Source organism: Medicago sativa, chromosome 4 (assembly GCF_051527215.1).
Source record: "Medicago sativa cultivar Bolivia chromosome 4, Bolivia_mono, whole genome shotgun sequence".
Lineage (NCBI taxonomy): Eukaryota > Viridiplantae > Streptophyta > Magnoliopsida > Fabales > Fabaceae > Medicago > Medicago sativa.
In genome coordinates, this window is record NC_140752.1 from 25,325,535 (window position 1) to 25,343,000 (window position 17,466).

At 32.8% G+C, this 17,466-nt stretch overlaps 1 protein-coding gene and 3 long non-coding RNA genes across 4 annotated transcripts; all 4 read left to right on the forward strand.

Moving 5' to 3' along the window:
• Positions 1 to 481: 481 nt before the first annotated feature.
• Positions 482 to 1,635, forward strand: LOC146927239 (uncharacterized). The gene is made up of 3 exons (XR_015005615.1): positions 482 to 1,004; positions 1,091 to 1,249; positions 1,322 to 1,635. It is a non-coding gene; the product is annotated as an uncharacterized LOC146927239 (long non-coding RNA).
• Positions 1,636 to 1,940: 305 nt separating this feature from the next.
• LOC146927240 (uncharacterized) lies at positions 1,941 to 2,868 on the forward strand. The gene is made up of 3 exons (XR_015005617.1): positions 1,941 to 2,355; positions 2,603 to 2,675; positions 2,781 to 2,868. It is a non-coding gene; the product is annotated as an uncharacterized LOC146927240 (long non-coding RNA).
• A 64-nt stretch (positions 2,869 to 2,932) lies between these two features.
• On the forward strand, positions 2,933 to 6,189 carry LOC146927241 (uncharacterized). Its single transcript, XR_015005616.1, has 5 exons — positions 2,933 to 3,100; positions 3,360 to 3,489; positions 3,597 to 3,736; positions 4,435 to 4,555; positions 5,926 to 6,189. It is a non-coding gene; the product is annotated as an uncharacterized LOC146927241 (long non-coding RNA).
• A 692-nt stretch (positions 6,190 to 6,881) lies between these two features.
• LOC146927242 (vesicle-associated protein 3-1-like) lies at positions 6,882 to 9,828 on the forward strand. Its single transcript, XM_085700585.1, has 7 exons — positions 6,882 to 7,087; positions 7,229 to 7,299; positions 7,389 to 7,470; positions 8,182 to 8,297; positions 8,374 to 8,496; positions 8,716 to 8,793; positions 9,509 to 9,828. Exons 1-7 carry the CDS (start codon positions 7,000 to 7,002, stop codon positions 9,551 to 9,553), a joined length of 603 nt encoding a protein of 200 aa, XP_085556711.1. The 5' UTR covers positions 6,882 to 6,999; the 3' UTR covers positions 9,554 to 9,828.
• Positions 9,829 to 17,466: the final 7,638 nt, after the last annotated feature.

Consider the following 17,466-nt stretch of genomic DNA (forward strand, 5'->3'; position numbering starts at 1 on the left):
ATTTTGCGAAATTGGTCTCTTATTTTAAAATTCCACAATTTTGGTTCCCCTATTAAATATTTTGACTAAAATTTGTGATATGATATGTTTTAAATTAAGTTTTAAAGGGAATTTTTTTACAATTTCATCGATGTTGTTGCTACATATTATCTATTCTAATGACGCTTCAAGTGCGATCTCTTTTTGACTATCATATTTTTGTTGTTTTTTATGTCAATTAACCATGCATTTTCATATATATATATTGTGCAAATTATAACCCATATCTTATGCAACCATACTCAAGGTAATATTTCTCACCTCTTATGACAATAGCAGAAGCCATTTCTTATAACTGGTCCTTTTTGTAATGCATGTTCTGCGCACTACTCACTTTTTCAACCATTGAACTCAAGTGTTCAAGCTCTAATGATAGCAATTTCAGAACTCACAGGACTGCCATGTGTTGCACGATATCATGGAGATTGAGAGGTGGGGTTTGCCTGGTGACAAGTGTTGCTAATATATTATGCTCATCATTGACCCGTGCGGTAGCACGGGTGCGCTAAATATATGGGAGTTGCTAATGCCTTTAATGGCACTAAGTTGACACTTAATGGTGATTTGTCTGATGTCGCTGCGTACATGACAAGGTAACCATTTACATTTTTATATGTTTTAGAATAAAGAGAAATTTTTTTTGTCGTAATTAAGTTGTCTGGAGGTCCTCCCATCGTTTATGGGTAGCTTATTTGGCATACGACCCTAAAGATATCCACTAACAATAGTTTTCTGATAGCATGTTAGAATTTGTAATAAGTAAGAAAGTTTGAGAAGATGTGCACACAGAAAAGGGCAGCACAATATTAATAGTAACACTGTCAAATATTATTGTTCAATTATTATTAATAGGTTACATGAGTGTCATGTTGTCGTCCCTTACCTTGCTACTTGAGTCTCGCTACTCTTCTGTTGTCGAGCTTAGTGTGGATGGTGCTGCCGCAAACAATTCAAATGTTCAGATGGTAATTATTACATTAATTTTTCATGAGTCCGTAAAGGTTTAATCCGTAACACAATTGATCAAATTGTTTGTCGCAAATGTCTGCAGGATGTACCAAAGGCTGAGGACTCATGCAGCAATACATGTGTGGTTGACACACCAACCACCAAAACAGGTGCTAAGAGGTCCTCTAATAGCATTGACTCTGTGGCTGATGATGGTGGTGAAGCTGGCCAGACGTCGGTCACAAAACCTACCAGAGTCAGGGTCAGTCTTTGAAAAATGTTGGTGTCTATCTACTGTCTCCTGTTTTTTCACATGGACAATTGTACGTCGCAGTATCGAGGGTTACTTCGAGGGATGGTTTAAAGATATTGATCAATGACGAGGACGACCAAGATACTGATGTGACATCAAATGTGGTCTATAGAGAAGTTTTCCGTAATGTGTAGCACTTGGTTTTGTAGTATTGTTGTTATTGCATTTTGGTACTATTTTTATGTCGACGGACGTTGGATTTTCTTTTCTTCAATAAACTATGTCATTAAATTTAAATGTTATGTTACCGTAACAGGGTCGATGTCGTGGAAATTGTTTAATATGGTACATTACAAAGGTTTCTGACAATTTATTTTATGAATTGAATTATACTATTTTTTCGATTCAAGTAAAATGTTTACTTTCATATTTGTGCTATATTTTTTCTTTTGTATGACCCGTGCGTTAGCACGGGTCGATGATCTAGTACTATATATAAAAGTTGCCCCAAGCTAGAATTTTCGCCCTAATTAAACCTAAACCCTAGCGAATAAAATTCCTGTTTTAACCCTGACCTAAACCTTAATTACGAAACAGCTATAGTAACAAATGAAGAGAAAAAAAAGCCAAACAACTATACGCGCGCTCAACAAGCGTCTTTCTCTTCCCTGGAAACAATCACTCTGACCTAACCCCTCTCTCTATTTTCTCTCACACCCATTCTCTGAATACCATCATCTCCCTCTGCCACCGGAATCTAGCGGACCTCCGTCGTATCCGCACCATCACCTGTGGCCATTTCATCTCCGCAGCAGCCGTATCACCACCATCACTAACTCTGGTCATTTCATCTTCGCCGCCGCCGTATCTGATTCTGACCCATCTTCTTGCTCATATCAGAATCTCCGTTTCTCTCTCATTTTCGCTCTGAGCAACTTTCGCAGTCCTTCAGATGGATTAACCATTCTCAACCATCCTTCACCATTAGCGATTTCACATTCTCCCCCCAACCTTTTGATTCTCCTCAATCACTGAGTCCAAAAGGTTCGATTTTGAATCCTTCCTATACAGAAACACAAAAACGCTGATCATTTTCGATTGTTGATTCAAAAAAGGTTTGATTTCTTCTCATCCAAATCTCATCGGTTTCATCTAAATTTTATAATTTTATATGTTTTGTTCATGGTTTAAAGATCAAACGTCGACTAAGCTTGGAATGAATTTATATGTTCTGTTCATCATTTAAAAAAATAGTAATTCTTCTACCCCACACCTAGCACTCTAATATCATGGGTCAAACTTCAGCTGGTGACACTTAATTGTTTTGATTTTTTTTTTTTTGAAATTTGTTGATTGTTGTAGGTTCGGTGAGATTGAAATGATTCGGCCGTCATCTTCAAAAACTGTGCTATATTCTCATAAAACTAACGAGAATGTAATTGTGACGGTTCAATTTTTGTCTTTGAAGTAAGTGATTTGTGCTTTGTTATGGTAGTTTATGTTTATTTGATTGAGGTGTCGTGTATTATGTGTTTGACAGTCCAAGGGAAATTCACATGGCTAGGAGATTGCTTAGTATGCAGATGGAGATATTGTAGTGTGTAATGAGTATAATCCGTCTATTGGTTAAGCTACGGTAAAAATATGCCAAACTCATTTTGTTAATAGGTTTTTTGTTGTTTAAATTTGTTCATTTGGTATTTACATTGAAGCATTGAGTGCTTTTGTTTTGAGATTTAATGTTTTGGTTTGATCGATGCAGGGTCTCAGTAGTATGAAGTAAATGTAAAGGTCTTTGATAGTTGCTTATATGGAGAAATTGTGTATCCAGATTAGAAATCTTCATGACTATTGAATTAGGTAGGAAATATCAAAACTCTAATTTCTCGAGCAAATTAAAATTATTTCATGCTTACTTTTGATATTGTGGATTGACAAAAATTAAAGTGATTGATGTAACTTGAATATTTTGATGATTTGCTGCTGTACTTTGAGAGTCAAAGGAAATTAAAAGCATGACAAATACAATTTTTTGATTTAACATAACGGTTTAAATTTTGATTTTGATTTGATTTGCAAGGAGTTAAGTTAAACTGTGTTAATTGAAAATGTTGGTCAGATTTCTTGAACGGTGAAGTGGAGGAATCGAAGACAGTGGCAGAGGGTGATTATTCAATCGATAAAAGCAATTAGTGATTTTTAAAATTTCACCGGAAGGTGATTGTCATGACCACTTATGATCTAGATAGGTATTTTTCATAATATTCATTGGTTGGATTGGATGTATCAGTCTCTCTATCTCATCTAATTATGTTTCTGATTTTTTTTTCTCCCTATTTTTTCTTCACTTTTGCAGGTTTTCCTTTTTGGTAGGATTGTGTTTATTGAGGAATGCATAGCTTGACTGTAATAATGATGTAGAACAAGAGGATCCATCAACTATTGGTATTTGAGAAAGCTTTAAATTTGACGGAAGCAAGAAGACTAGATGGATAAGTAACTCTCTCAATAGTTAGGTGCAAGATTTAATGAATCAATTTTGGTTAACACAAACTCAAAACAACCATTGATACAACCTCTTTGTTATTAAAATCTAGAGATCTTTAGGCCGTTTTACCAATTTTTATGTCCCTCTCTTTCATTTCATCAGGCACCCAATTTCAAGCCTCTATCCCCAATTTCTTTCAACCGCCAAATCAATTGCCACCTCTCGAGCTTAAAAATTGAGTTATAGGTATGAATATAGTGTTTTTTTTCCTGTTTCTCTTGCAGAATTTTAATTTTATTTTGATATGTATGCTAACATGGTAACTTTGTAAAGGTTGTGTAATTTTTTTGACATTTTATAACAAGGTAACTTTGGCTAGGTTTAAGAGAATGATATAAATGAGGTTATGACTATATTACTATTGGAAGGAAGAATGAAGTCAGTGTGGAATAAATTATTTAGAACTTCATTTATCAAACCAGATGATAACAAAAGCACTCTGGAAATTATGTTGTTCAGCTTTAATTACTTTCCCTTTAAAATGTTTGAAGGAATGCCTCATTGGATTTCATTTTCACCACTCATACTTTCTTTTGGGTTACAAATGTGTGTTTCAGTTAAGCCTTGAAAGTCTCTGTTTTTTGCCTTGACATTATTTTGCTAAGAACTTCTTTAACTTAATAACCCTTTTTTTCCTCCTTTGCAGGATTGTTGTCATTCTTGGTTGCCATTAGATTAGTCACTAGGATTATGCATATTAGCTGTGGGTTTATTATGCTTCTAAAGCATGTGGTTCTCTATTAAATCTTGAACTTCTTTTATGTCAGGTAATAATTTGTCTTACTCATTGGTTCTATCAAATTGGATTCAAAATTTGAGCTTTCCTTTGGCAAGAAATGGAGCTAACTATACATATGTCTATAGAATTTATAACTTTTGAATAATTGCTTTTGACTTTTCAAAATGAATGATTGTTTAGTCTGTTATCTTTATATTTTTATTAATGTCTTGATTAAGGCTCATACTTATGGCCGCGAACTTGATACATTGTTGACATATTTGTTTCTTATTTGCATATTCTGTATGAATGATGCCTATGAAAAATTGCAAAATCAATTATTTGAACATTTAGGGCAATGTGTGACTATGTCAGATGACTTCATATGGAACTACAATTTAGTAACTCAACGTATCAATGATTGGAATAAGTTCTTTGTGTCCATTAAATAAATTTGTTCAAATTCTAGGATAGAGCAAGATGTGTTCAAACGGATGCCTAATTAATTAACAGACATATATTTTCATCTTAATTATGGACAATTAAGTTGTGATAGTTGGCCTTTCTGTGGTGGTGCAGGTCACTATATTGGTGTATATGTATCTTCTATATCTGTTTCTTATTTGCTAATAAGCGTTTTTTTAATTAAAGTATTTGATATCAAATTGTGCATCACCATCATACTCAGGTGGAACATCATATTTTCTAGAGATGATAACATATTGCATTGATTTTATTTTTTTTATATTGCATTGATTAAAGTCATACTCTTTGTAGCAATTTTTTTTTAGAGAGGTGGCTGATTTTTTACTCTGTAGTATTTGATTGTCTTTAGATCTCTCTAATGTCGCGAATGTATATACACGAGTCTATTGTAGCTATTTGAGATAATCAATGGTGTATCTAATTAGATAGACCGGACTACTACCTGCTGAAAATTCTCAGTTTCTCAGATTTATTTTAGATATTTCTTGATAGTTTAATGAACAAATGAGTTGTAGCCAATGATTATTGTCTTTAAATTTCTCAATGAACGACTAGATTTCATTATGATCTTGCAAAGCTATTTCCAACACTTATTTTTTTGTTGCAAGAATTACAAATTTATGTGATTTTTATTTTCTTATCAGTGCTATTTTGTGTGTAATTTACCACATTGTTTATGATTTGAATTTCTAACTATCTTTTTATATTTTAATAACTTATACGCTGGTACAATGTTTGTGGCCATAATAAGGTTCAATTTTGTATGAATACTCAAAAGTGCACATTAAGAGAGTTCTACTCAAAAGTGCACATTAAGAGAGTTCTACTCTTTTTTTGGAATTCGAGAATTTTCCTGGTAGTATATCTGTACTTTTTTCATTTGAGAGGTCTGCTACTAATGCTATGTCATGTTTTGCTAACTTGCTGCTGTAGAGTTTTTGGGCCATTTTTTCCGCGGTGTTGTTCTAATGCCTATTCAACTCACATTTTCTGGTCTCGGAAGATAATTTCGAAGCCCGTTTTGGTATGAGGCAGCTAGAGTTTGTGTTCTGCTGCAGTTGTTCTAATCCATATGTTATGTAAAAGCTACATGTTGTAATCTTTTCATGTCCTAATCCATATTTTCTGTAAAAGTGATAGTTGTTATCAAGAATATAGATTAAAAATGCAACATCTCATGTTCTATTGTATTATGAATGTCGTTTTTAACTTGCCAATTTATGTATGATAAAAAGTCTCACTGTGGGATACTTTGAATTTGCTGAGTTTGAAAGGAAATAGGGTGGACTTAGTTTAACTTCTTCACCTACTATTTTTTGTTCAATGTAGACAGTTTCCTATAGTTGTGTGTTATACAATGACCATTAACAAAATTTAAGGGCAATCACTAAATCAGGTTGGTATATACCTTCCACATCGTGTTCTCAAATGGTCAACTTTATGTATCAATATCAGGGGTTACCTCATGAAACGGTCTGAAAAATTTGCTAATAGATGAACATGGTGTTTGCATTGATAGTACTTCGAATGTAGTGTTTAAAGAAATTTTCCAAAATGTGTAGACACGAAAACCTCAATTACTATTGAATTTAAAGTTATGACATTTGAACATTAAGTTGAAAATATACGATGTATTTTTGCTTTTCTTTACTATATTTACATTGTATATGACCCGTGCGGCAGCACGGGTGAAAAGTCTAGTCTGTTTTAAAGACTGCTCAAACCTAAAACAAGTCATATATTATAACAAAATGATTAGAAATTGCATAGGAACGTGGCCACCAAGTAATCTAATATCATTTACCTCACAATCATATTTTATTCATGGAATATGATTAGAAATTGCATTCTCTCTTCTTATATTCTTTTCTGAAGCCCGTCCCCATTCTCATTTCTTCATTAAAATATTTATTGTCAACGATTCAAAATTGAAAGTTCCACTATAACTTAACTCTTTTCTTGAGATAAAACAATTCCAAATAAAAAGTCTAATACTTTGTGAAAAAAATGGGAGAACCAATTTCTGTTGTTAAATTGAAGAATCAAGAAGATAGTTTATACCTTCAGATACACCCTCAAGAGCTACACTTTCCATGTAACTAAGCCTCTTCAATTCCCAAAAACCAAAAAAATATATAAATGAGAAGTTTCTAATTTCTATTTCCTTTTTCATTTAGTGTCTTGTTCTAATTTCTAATTATTTTCTTTAACACTTTTTTGGTTTTTGTGAACACAGTTGAATTGAAAAAACAGATCTCAATCTCTTTCCAGATGTCTAACAAGTCTGATAATTATCTGGCTTTCAAGGTATTGATGTTTCTATTTTGTTTGTTTTTATATATTGTGTTATTTAGGAAAGGTTATAATTTTGATTTAGAAAAGGTTGCAACTTGCAGGTTAAGACTACAATTCCTGAGAAATATTGTGTTAGGCCTAATAATGGAGCTGTGTTGCCTAGGTCTACTTGTGATATTACAGGTTTTGTTCTCTATCTTCTCCACTCTCCCTCTTGCATACAAGAGCACGAAGAATAATCAAGATGTTATATTTGTTTACAAATCATAACATTTTTATAAATGATTGAAGTTAATCATTTTTAGCTAAATATACTTCTAAAATAGTCTTAGCCTTAGCTTATCTTTATAAAAACAAAACATGGGTTGAACTAAGCCTGATACCTTGAGCATTCAAAAGTTGTTCATGAGTTCTTGTTAGTTTTTTTTTTTTTTTTGTCAAGTAGCCTAGTGGCTAGATACACACACATTATGTGTGGAGAAGTGTGGAATCCGGGGTTCGACCCTGGCCCCTGCACAAATTATCCCTGGTAGCTATCAATTGAGCTACATTTACTGGACGAGTTCTTGTTAGTTTATGTTTGCTGAAAGTGGTTGTTGTACTACTAGAAATATTAGTTATATTTTTTTATTTTATTATGAGTTATCAATTGTAAAAGGTACTTTACTTACATAACAAATAATTTACATAACAAATAATTGATATGTTTCCTCTAAAAAAACAAATAGTTGATGTGTTGGAATATTTATTTCACTATTTTTTCGTCAACTATTGTGATTGCTTATTTTATCCTCCAATGTTTTCATGGTAAATCTTGTATAATGTCAAGTCTTCCGTTCTTTTATTCTCACTTTCATTGACTGTTTGCGTCATATTTACATTTTCACTTTGTAGTTACAATGCAAGCTCAAAAGAAGGCACCACCTAACATGCATTGCATCGATAAGTTTCTCATTCAAAGCATAGTCGCAAAGCCTGGTGCAACCCCAGAAGATATCACTTCAAAAATGGTAACTAAGCACAAACAACAAATTGTTTTTCACTCATGCTGCATATTTTAATCGTTTTCTTTTTAATTGCATGTAGTTTTTTCAAGATTCCGGATATAAGGTTGAAATGTGCAAATTGAGAGTTGTTTATGATGCTCCTCCTCCTAACCCACCATCATCACCAGCTCAAGCATCAGAATTTGATTTATTAGATAATCAGGTTTCTTTTAAAAGTAGTTCATATATAATTTCTGTGCAGCACAATATACAATATTAATTGGTTACTGCCCCTATTGATTTGTGTTGGTGAATAAGAAGTGGAAAAATACGTTTTATTGAATAACAATATGCTTCTAAAGGCAGGGTTGTAGCTAAAAAGAAAATAAATATCGAGTAACAAATCTTAAACATCTGCTATCTTGAATTTTTTATTTTTTAGGCAAAAGACCAAATTTCAAAGTTAACTATGGAGAAAGACGATGCTATTGAGAGAAATAAAAAGCTTCAGCAAGAACTGGTATGTCATTCATTCTGTATGTTTTACTATTTACATGAACTTGGTTAAATATCTCTCTTTAATTCACAATTTTGTAAAAAAAAAAAAAACACATTGAGACCTATTTGGTTTCCAAATTTTAAATTAATTAATTTTACTTTTAGATCACAAGAGTTTCCTTATTCAACTTATTTGCACGCTTCTTCTTTCTTTGTTGAGTTATTTAGAAATTCTTTTGTAACTGATAAATGGCATTATCAATGGTAACACCATTTTTCTATTTGGGCTTCAAATATTAAATCCCATATATGGCTATAATTCCTTGGTTACAACCAGAACTTTTGGTCTATTAATTCCTATTCAAATAAAACATTTCAAATAAATGCACCATATGATGTTCCCTAACATTGAAAATTCTTTGATCGCATTAGTTCTTTAATGTTGTTCACTTTAGTACCAAAAATTATCCTAAAAATACTAATGTGATTGTTGACTTTCAATTTTAGGTATTATTTTAATAATTTGAAATTTTTTGGGATTCACTCTTATCATTTTCGTTGAATAGAAGTAGCATAGTAAAAATGCATCCATGCAAAATCTGACAATTTTAGAGATTAAACTGATTAATTGTTTATATCATTTTCCTTGTCATAATTGTTAAATTATTAGAAGTTAATAATTTAATCAATGATTTCTCTTGAAAAATTATTGATCGATTGAATCTTGTCATGCATAGAATATTAGGAAGCGTATGGACAAAGACGAATGTTGCATACTGTAGACTCGTCGATCATGGTCGTGAGGAGTGAGACACATAATATGACATGGATGAAGTATTTGTTGATTTGAATACTCTTGAAGCTGCAAACAAACTACATATCACATTTTATGCTATCTTTTAGGGAAAGAAAAGTCATGTTCTCTAATTACTAAGAACCAAAGCAATTTAAACAAATGTACAAAATAAAATATTGTTGGAATGAAACATTGTCTCTGTATTCTAGTGATATGTGCCTATAATAATTTTAAATGATATCAAACAATATAACATTTTTATATACAAATTTATTTAGATGCATGATACAATAGCAGTACACTATACATACATGAACAAAAAAATGAAAAAACAATCGGATGAAAGTGTTGGGTTGGCGGTGTGTGTGTGTGTATATATATATATATATATATATATATATTTAAATCAGCATATTATCTATAATAAAAAAAATCATAGGTGCCTTGCACAAGTTGTACATAGGACACAGAAAGCAAAGATACCTAGCTTCATTGCCAAAAAACATAATGAGGATTGTATTTTAGCAAAGAATCCTCATTCCCAACCGTGCCACCCCACCATCTCCTTACATCTCATCTCCTATTTATACAATCTTTTGGGTATCAACTCCACTCATAAAAAAGATAAGTTGCAATCTTTAATCTACTAAGACTCCAATGGCATGATATCTTCTACCAATTCATCCACTTTCTTGGAAGGATTATTAAAAATTATATCATTTTGCTCCTTCCAATCAGGGACGGATCTAGAAATTTCTTCTTGAGGGGGCATATTTTTTTTTGGTGGTGGCCGGGATTTGAACTCCGGACCTTGCATATTTTATGCATCGTCCAAATCAACTGAGTTAAACTCACGAGTACTCTTGCGGGGCATATATCATATGCTATAACTTTTTTCTTTCATAAAAATTCATCAATACATACACGATAAAATAATTATATTATTTACACTAAAAATCCTCTTTTTTGGTAAAACAATATGAGTTTGGCTAAAATTATAGCTAATTTAGAAAGTTAATACATTAATAGATACACAAGTAATTTTTTATTTCAACTAATTTGTTTGAAATATCACTAATTTAATGGGGGCAACATTTAATCTTTAATGGGAGAAAAAATAAAATATTTAATTTTTGTTAAACAAATAATTAGGCAAGTGGGAACAGCGGGCCCAATCCCTTACACCTGCATCTGTGCAAATGAAAACATATGCCAAATAATCCAAAAGTCTTTTCTAAGCTTTTATGTCCTCGCCTCCTTACTCCAACACTCCAAGTGCACAAATAAATTTGGTGGTGTAATGTGGTGAAATTCAAGTCACCTCATAACACCAAGCCAAACCTTTGATACCTCCTCACAATGTAAAAAAAAAAGGTGATTTCTAGATTCCTCTCGCCTATCACAAATCATACAATCTTTTGAAGCTTTCAGATTTAACGCATGCCGAATTTCAAGATTTACTCGAGTTGGAATTCGGTCTAGTATAGTAAAGTCCAACAAAACACCACTACTTTGGAGGAGGACGAACTCTTCTAAAGATATCATACACAACCTCCCCCAGCCTATTCAATTCCCCTTCTTGGACCAATAAACCTTCCACTATTCTATAGCACGAGCACATCGTGAAAACTCCTCCATTGTCGGGTTTCAATCACCAAACATCGTCCTCATCCCCACCCCTAGCACTTGTAATCACACCGTTAAGGTTGTAATTAAATCTCGCTCCCAATTAAAAGGGGAACTATGCCACGTTAGGTTCGAAGACACAATACCATCGCTTGTCAAACCAATATCTCCTACCATTGCTTCTTTTTGGTATGAGATGGAGTAAAGGCGTGGAAACATCACATGAAGAGGTTTATTTCCCACCCAAATATCCTTCCAAAAACTAGTTTTCCTTCCATTACTCAATTTTCTCACTACGCTTTGTTTGAACCAATTTGAGCCCCCCACATCCTCTAAAGACATCGACTCCTTCTGTAACCTAAATGTATATCGTGACCAGCTATCCGCCAAACCTCCTATCCTAGACTCTTATTTGTCTTCCAAAACCTTCTTCCAAAGTGGATTACCAACTTGGATCAACCACCATCGTTGTTTTGCTAGAAGACTCAAATTCATCTACCTCACATCTTTAACTCCTAAACCCCTACATTTTGGTTGGGAAACATTCCTCCATTTCACTCAACAAACTTATTGGGCCACCTCTCACACCTCCCCAAAGGAACTTGCGTTGAATACGAACCATCTTCTTTACCACCCTTTCTGGTATTTTTAAGAAAGTAAGATAGAAAACAGGAACCAAATTCAAGACTGAGTTTAGAAGCACAACACGCCCACTTAAACTCACATATTTATTTCCCTAAGAGTTTAGTCTATTTCTCAACTTTTCCAAAAACGGTTCCCAAGTTAAGAGCTTTCATTGATTAACACCCACCGGTAACCCCAAATAAGTAAACGGTATTTTTCCTTCACTACAATTCAAAAGAATTACAAGTCATCTCCATAAATGTCGATGAAACATTTATACCTATCAAATAACTTTTATTAAATTTAACTTTCAACCCCAATACCATCTCAATAAGGTCTTTAAAGTCTAAAGATTCTCCGCCGTAGCTTACCTATACACAAAATATCATCCGCTTATTGTAGATGAGATGCTAAAGTTCCTCCTCATTTTCACCTCAAATCCTTTAAACACGTTTTTGTTGACGGTGTTATTCATCAAACAACTAAAGCCTTCAGACACTAAAAGGAACAAAAAAAGGTGTCAAAGGATCCCTTTGTTTTAGTCCCCTTTGAACAATAATTTCCTCCGTTCGACTCCCATTAACAAGGATAGGCATATTACCACCGAAAATTCATGCCTTCATCCAAGCCACCCACTTATCACACAACCTAACCCTTCTCATCATATATTCCAAAAAACCCCAATCAACGAATAATAAGCCTTCTTAAAATCCACTTTTAAAATCGAGCATTCACGCTTTGACATTTTCGCCAAATCTACCACTTTGTTCATAACCACACCCCATTCATCAAATGCCTACCTTTCAAAAAAGCTGATTGAGAGGTTGAAATAATAGAATTCATCACCTTTGACAGTCTTGCCGCCAAAACCTTGGAGAATAGCTTATACACACTACCAAATAGTGATATTGGGCGATAATTCTTTAAAGACGTATGTAACTTGTCCTTCAGAATCAAAGTCACAAAGTAGGACAAAAATATTTGTGGAAGTCTTTCCTTGCCATGAAATTGATCAAACATTATCCAAATTTAATGTTTTAAAGAGTACCAAATCTCCTGAAAAAAGCATTATTAAATTTGTATTCTTATGGTCAAATTTGCATAAGGATGTAATTGAAAAGAGAAAAAATCAGCCAAAAATGTTCTACTTTATTTATATATAGTGTAGATAATGTGTGTCACAAATGCAGACATAAGAAAATGTGTTGTTGATCTAAACACTAGAAAATTGTGTCACTAGTCAATAAGTTAAAAATGTTTTCAAAATTGATTATGTGAAATTAATACAATCAAAATAGGGATTGCAATATAATGTGTCTTGGTCCAATTTGTCAAAAAAAATGTGTCTTGGTCCAAATTTCTAACTATTTTAATTTCTTGCTACGTAACATTAATATTATAAATTGATGTTTTAATTAATTTTTTATACTATAATACAAAAGTCAAACAAAAAAAGAAATTTGTACTGCTGCTGATAGCAACCTAACAAAAGTTGGCATCACCGCAAGATTACGTGTTTTTATGAAAATTAAAGTAAATTGACTAGTATCCGTCTTAATGGCTAATGTTAAAGTATTAGGTTGAATTTTTAATGGCTAATGTTATTCAATCAATCTACAAATTAAGAAGTCATTTTTTTTTTTTTTTGAGGGAATTAAGAAGTCATGTTGACTAATTGGATTAATATTTTTCTTATTTAAATCTTATATTTTTGGGCACGTAAGTAGAATGATTGTTTATTCCAACGTCACTTTCTTTGGATAGATGAAAGCTTTATAAATTGATTTGTTAAATCCAACGATAACAGGTTCGTTGTGTAAGATAAAATATTCTTTCTTCCATTTAGAGGTAGACAACAGTCGGATTCGATCTGAAAACCTTTATCCTAAGGACACCCGCAGTTGGTAAAAAGGAACCCATCTCTGACCACTAGTTCATGCGGTTAAGATGGGTTCATATAGTAAAAAGTTGGTTTGATGGGTTGGTTGCTTTTGTTTATTCCGGTAGTCATCTTCAAATTTTATGTAAGATCATAACTATTGTTGTTAAAATTCCGAATTAAATCTAAAAATTTAGGATTTTATGATTTTCTTCACTTTCAACGACTCAAATCCATAGTAGAATTTTAAAATAGGTAAAATTCATCGATTTTGGTTACGATTTCATATAAACTAAGTCATTTTTACTATATATTTATGATATATATTTAGTATTATTTTTTTTTTTGGTCTTGCTAACAAGTGCCCTAAGGGCATTGTTTAAGGAACCCCCAAAAGGAAATTATGTCTTGAAAATACAAGTCAAACACTTGTTAAAGTTATAATCGTACAATATCCAATGCAAAAGTTGTTACTTTTAATGCTTAAACAATGCCCTTAGGGTACTTGTTAGCATTTTTCTTTTTTTTTTTTTTGGTAAAATTCATTGATTTTGATTACGATTTTACGATTTCTTATATCGATACTACAAAAGTAGCTTAGTAAAATCCTTCGATCGTGGTTGCGATTTTACGATTGTCGATTTCTCTCTTCTCTTTCGACCTGAAGCAAAATTCCGATTTTGACAACCTAGATCATAACGACATGGGTTCAACTTCGATAAAAAAATATAAAGATATATACAAAGGAAAATGACAGTGAATCATACTACTTGTAATGTGGTGGTCGTGGAATGGGTTAAACGGAGGACCAGATGTTAATTTTGTCATGAGTAAGCATGTACTTATTAGTTAAATTTTGTTCCGCAATTTTGCAGGAAAATTTGTAATAACATAAGAACCTCCACAATAAATTTTGGAGTTTTTAAACGAGTGATGAATTCATTTTGAATATCTTTAAAAATTTAGAATTAACTCATCCCTCATTTAAAAATGCAAGACTTTGATAGTGAAAGTTATTAATTGCGATTATTTTGTTGGAACAAAATGCGTTTAACAATGAACCTTAAAGAGTTTTGATGATAACAAGGTACTAAAAATTGTAAATTGGACTAGCTAATATTTGTTCGAGTGTACATGACCATAGTTAAAAATTTACATCATATAAAGGTTCTGAAGAACAAAAAGAGAGCTAAGGAATCAAGAAAAGGAAGCTTTAAAGCGTCTGAAGACAAGTGCTCCTGAAGACTAAAAGTGCTCCTGAAGACAAAGTGCTCCTGAAGAATGATGACGTCATCAGATGCTGAAAGTCATCAGAAGCAGAAGTTCATCAGGAGCGGGTAGTTCTGAAGCGACTTCATCAGAAGCTGAAGCTCATCAGAAGCTGATCATCACCACAAGCTGAACATTCAAGGATCAACACTTCAAAAGCTGTCTATTGGATTCGAAAACACTGCAGAAGACTAGTGGAACTTTGCAACGGTCATTTTGGTGAAGATTTGAAGGCTTTGGAAGCTTATCTTCAAAAACGTTGACATTGTAATATGTACGAACTGTACAACCACCTTCTCCACTACTCTGTTTTGTGTCCACGCTACAAGACAAGAAAACAACTCCAGAATACAGCTACGCCTGCAAAGATGTTCCTTCACAATGGGAATGGATTTCAAATTGGTTCTTCATAGGACAACAACCAAATCAGGCAAAAGATCATTGGTGAAAGATCAAGCTTCAACAACGACTCTTTTGATGTGCTGGCAATTTCACAACGTCTCTTTCACACCTCTATATAAAGGAGTGAAGACTTAGAGATTGGTATACGACTCTACTACAATTTACAAGCGCCAAACCTCTGCTAAAATTGTTCTGCTTTCAAAGTCACTTAGAATTTCTGTTTCTCAAGTTCTTATCTTAGAAATTCTTAAGTCTTAGAGTCTGTATCTGATTTGTTTTGTGAGCACCTCTGATTGTATATCAAGTGTTCAATCTCAAACAATTTTCTGTGTAATTTTGTTTGTCTAGAAGTCTCTTGCAGTTGTGCTTGAACATAGAAGTCTGTTGATTGTGTTCTTGAGCATAGGAAGACTCTTGCAAAGTGTGCTTGAGCAAAGGAAGTCTCTTGCTGTGTGCTTGAGCAATTATAATCAGATATTACATTCTAGTGAAATCTCCTTGGAAGTGCAAGGGGGACTGGACTACTTCCGGATTGTGGAAGGAACTAGTATAATTTGCTTTGTGTCTTTCTTCTTCTCTCTCTCTCTCTCTCTCTCTCTCTCTCTCTCTCTCTCTCTCTCTCTCTCTCTCTCTCTCTCTCTGTTTTTATCCGCTGCGTTCAAATTCTGATTATCACTTCAGAAGTTGTCTCACTTAGCTTCTGACCAGTGTGTTCAGTTTAGGAGAAATGAAGAATTTTTCAAAACACAATAAACCCCCCTTCTTGTGTTTTTCTCACCTTCAGATTTAAACATCCATATAAAAGCGGGGAGTGAAAATCGACCCATCAGTATATGCTTCCTTGAAACAAAATTGTGATTTCGCACGTCTTAATTGAAAAATCAAAATAAGCCGAGATCTCTTAAGAATGCTATGATACTTTACAGATCCTTCCTGTGTATTTTTATATATAGAAAACCCTGCAAGAAAAATATAAACTCAAAATTCAACTTCTAAGTTGATGTTTTAGTTGTTTTGGTTTTCGAGATTTTGATGCTTTAAAAATTCATAATTAAATCGTTCTGTGTCGGAAAAGTCTAATTATATCTGGGAGACCTTATTTTAATGTCATAAACATGACTGCAAATAACAATTAAAAAAATTCCTACATCTAAATGACTTTTTTGGACGTTATGTCTAAAAAAAAAAAATTCTATGTTTTTTCTTTATTTCAGATTCTCGATTCATGCTACTAAAAGAAAGAAATTCCTTGAGCCAGAAATAAAATATGGGAAACACTGCTTAGTACGTGAGAGAACCAAAGAAAACAAACGAATTACAACCACCCCATGATTTCCACTAAAAGCCTGTAACCACAAGTTTCTCTATGTCGATTTTCGTTGCTTTTCCACCCGTACTATTTGTCATTGCTGATAAAATGTTTAGGTTTCAGCCAAAAAAAATTTGGAAAAATAATAAAATTTCGAGGTCATAAAAAAAACGTGGCAAGATTCCCTGCAACGCCAACGTCTCATGTGTGATTGGAATGTAGAATGACCAAAATAGAAAGAATATTAAATTACAACGGTAGAATCTGTGTTTTAATTTAATTTTTGCATGGGTTATTTTCCGCGTATATTACATGGGCTATTTCAATAATTAACGTTATTTATTATAAAAGAATTTATGACAACTAAGCGATAATCATTTATTAAATTCAATAGAATTTTTAGGTACAATACAAATTTAAAGTTGTTAAAAACAAAAATGTTGAATTCTCAAACAAACTCACTATATCCATGACAATAGCATAAAAAAACACTTGAATCAAATAAACATTGCACCAAGACCAAAAATCAAGTATATCAACAATCAATGTTGTGTCTTGACATATAGATCTAGGATTCAATGTGGTAACTTTAGGAATCGAATTATGGGTCTTTGCCAACATTTTCATTGATATAAACATTTAAGACATGATTATTTAACCTATGCCATTAGAGCACATAATAACGTTCTCCTTTAGTTATTCATGATATATGAAACGTGGCCACCTAGTAATCTTATATCACTTACCTCACAAATCATATTTTATTTATGAAAAATGATTAGAAAAATTC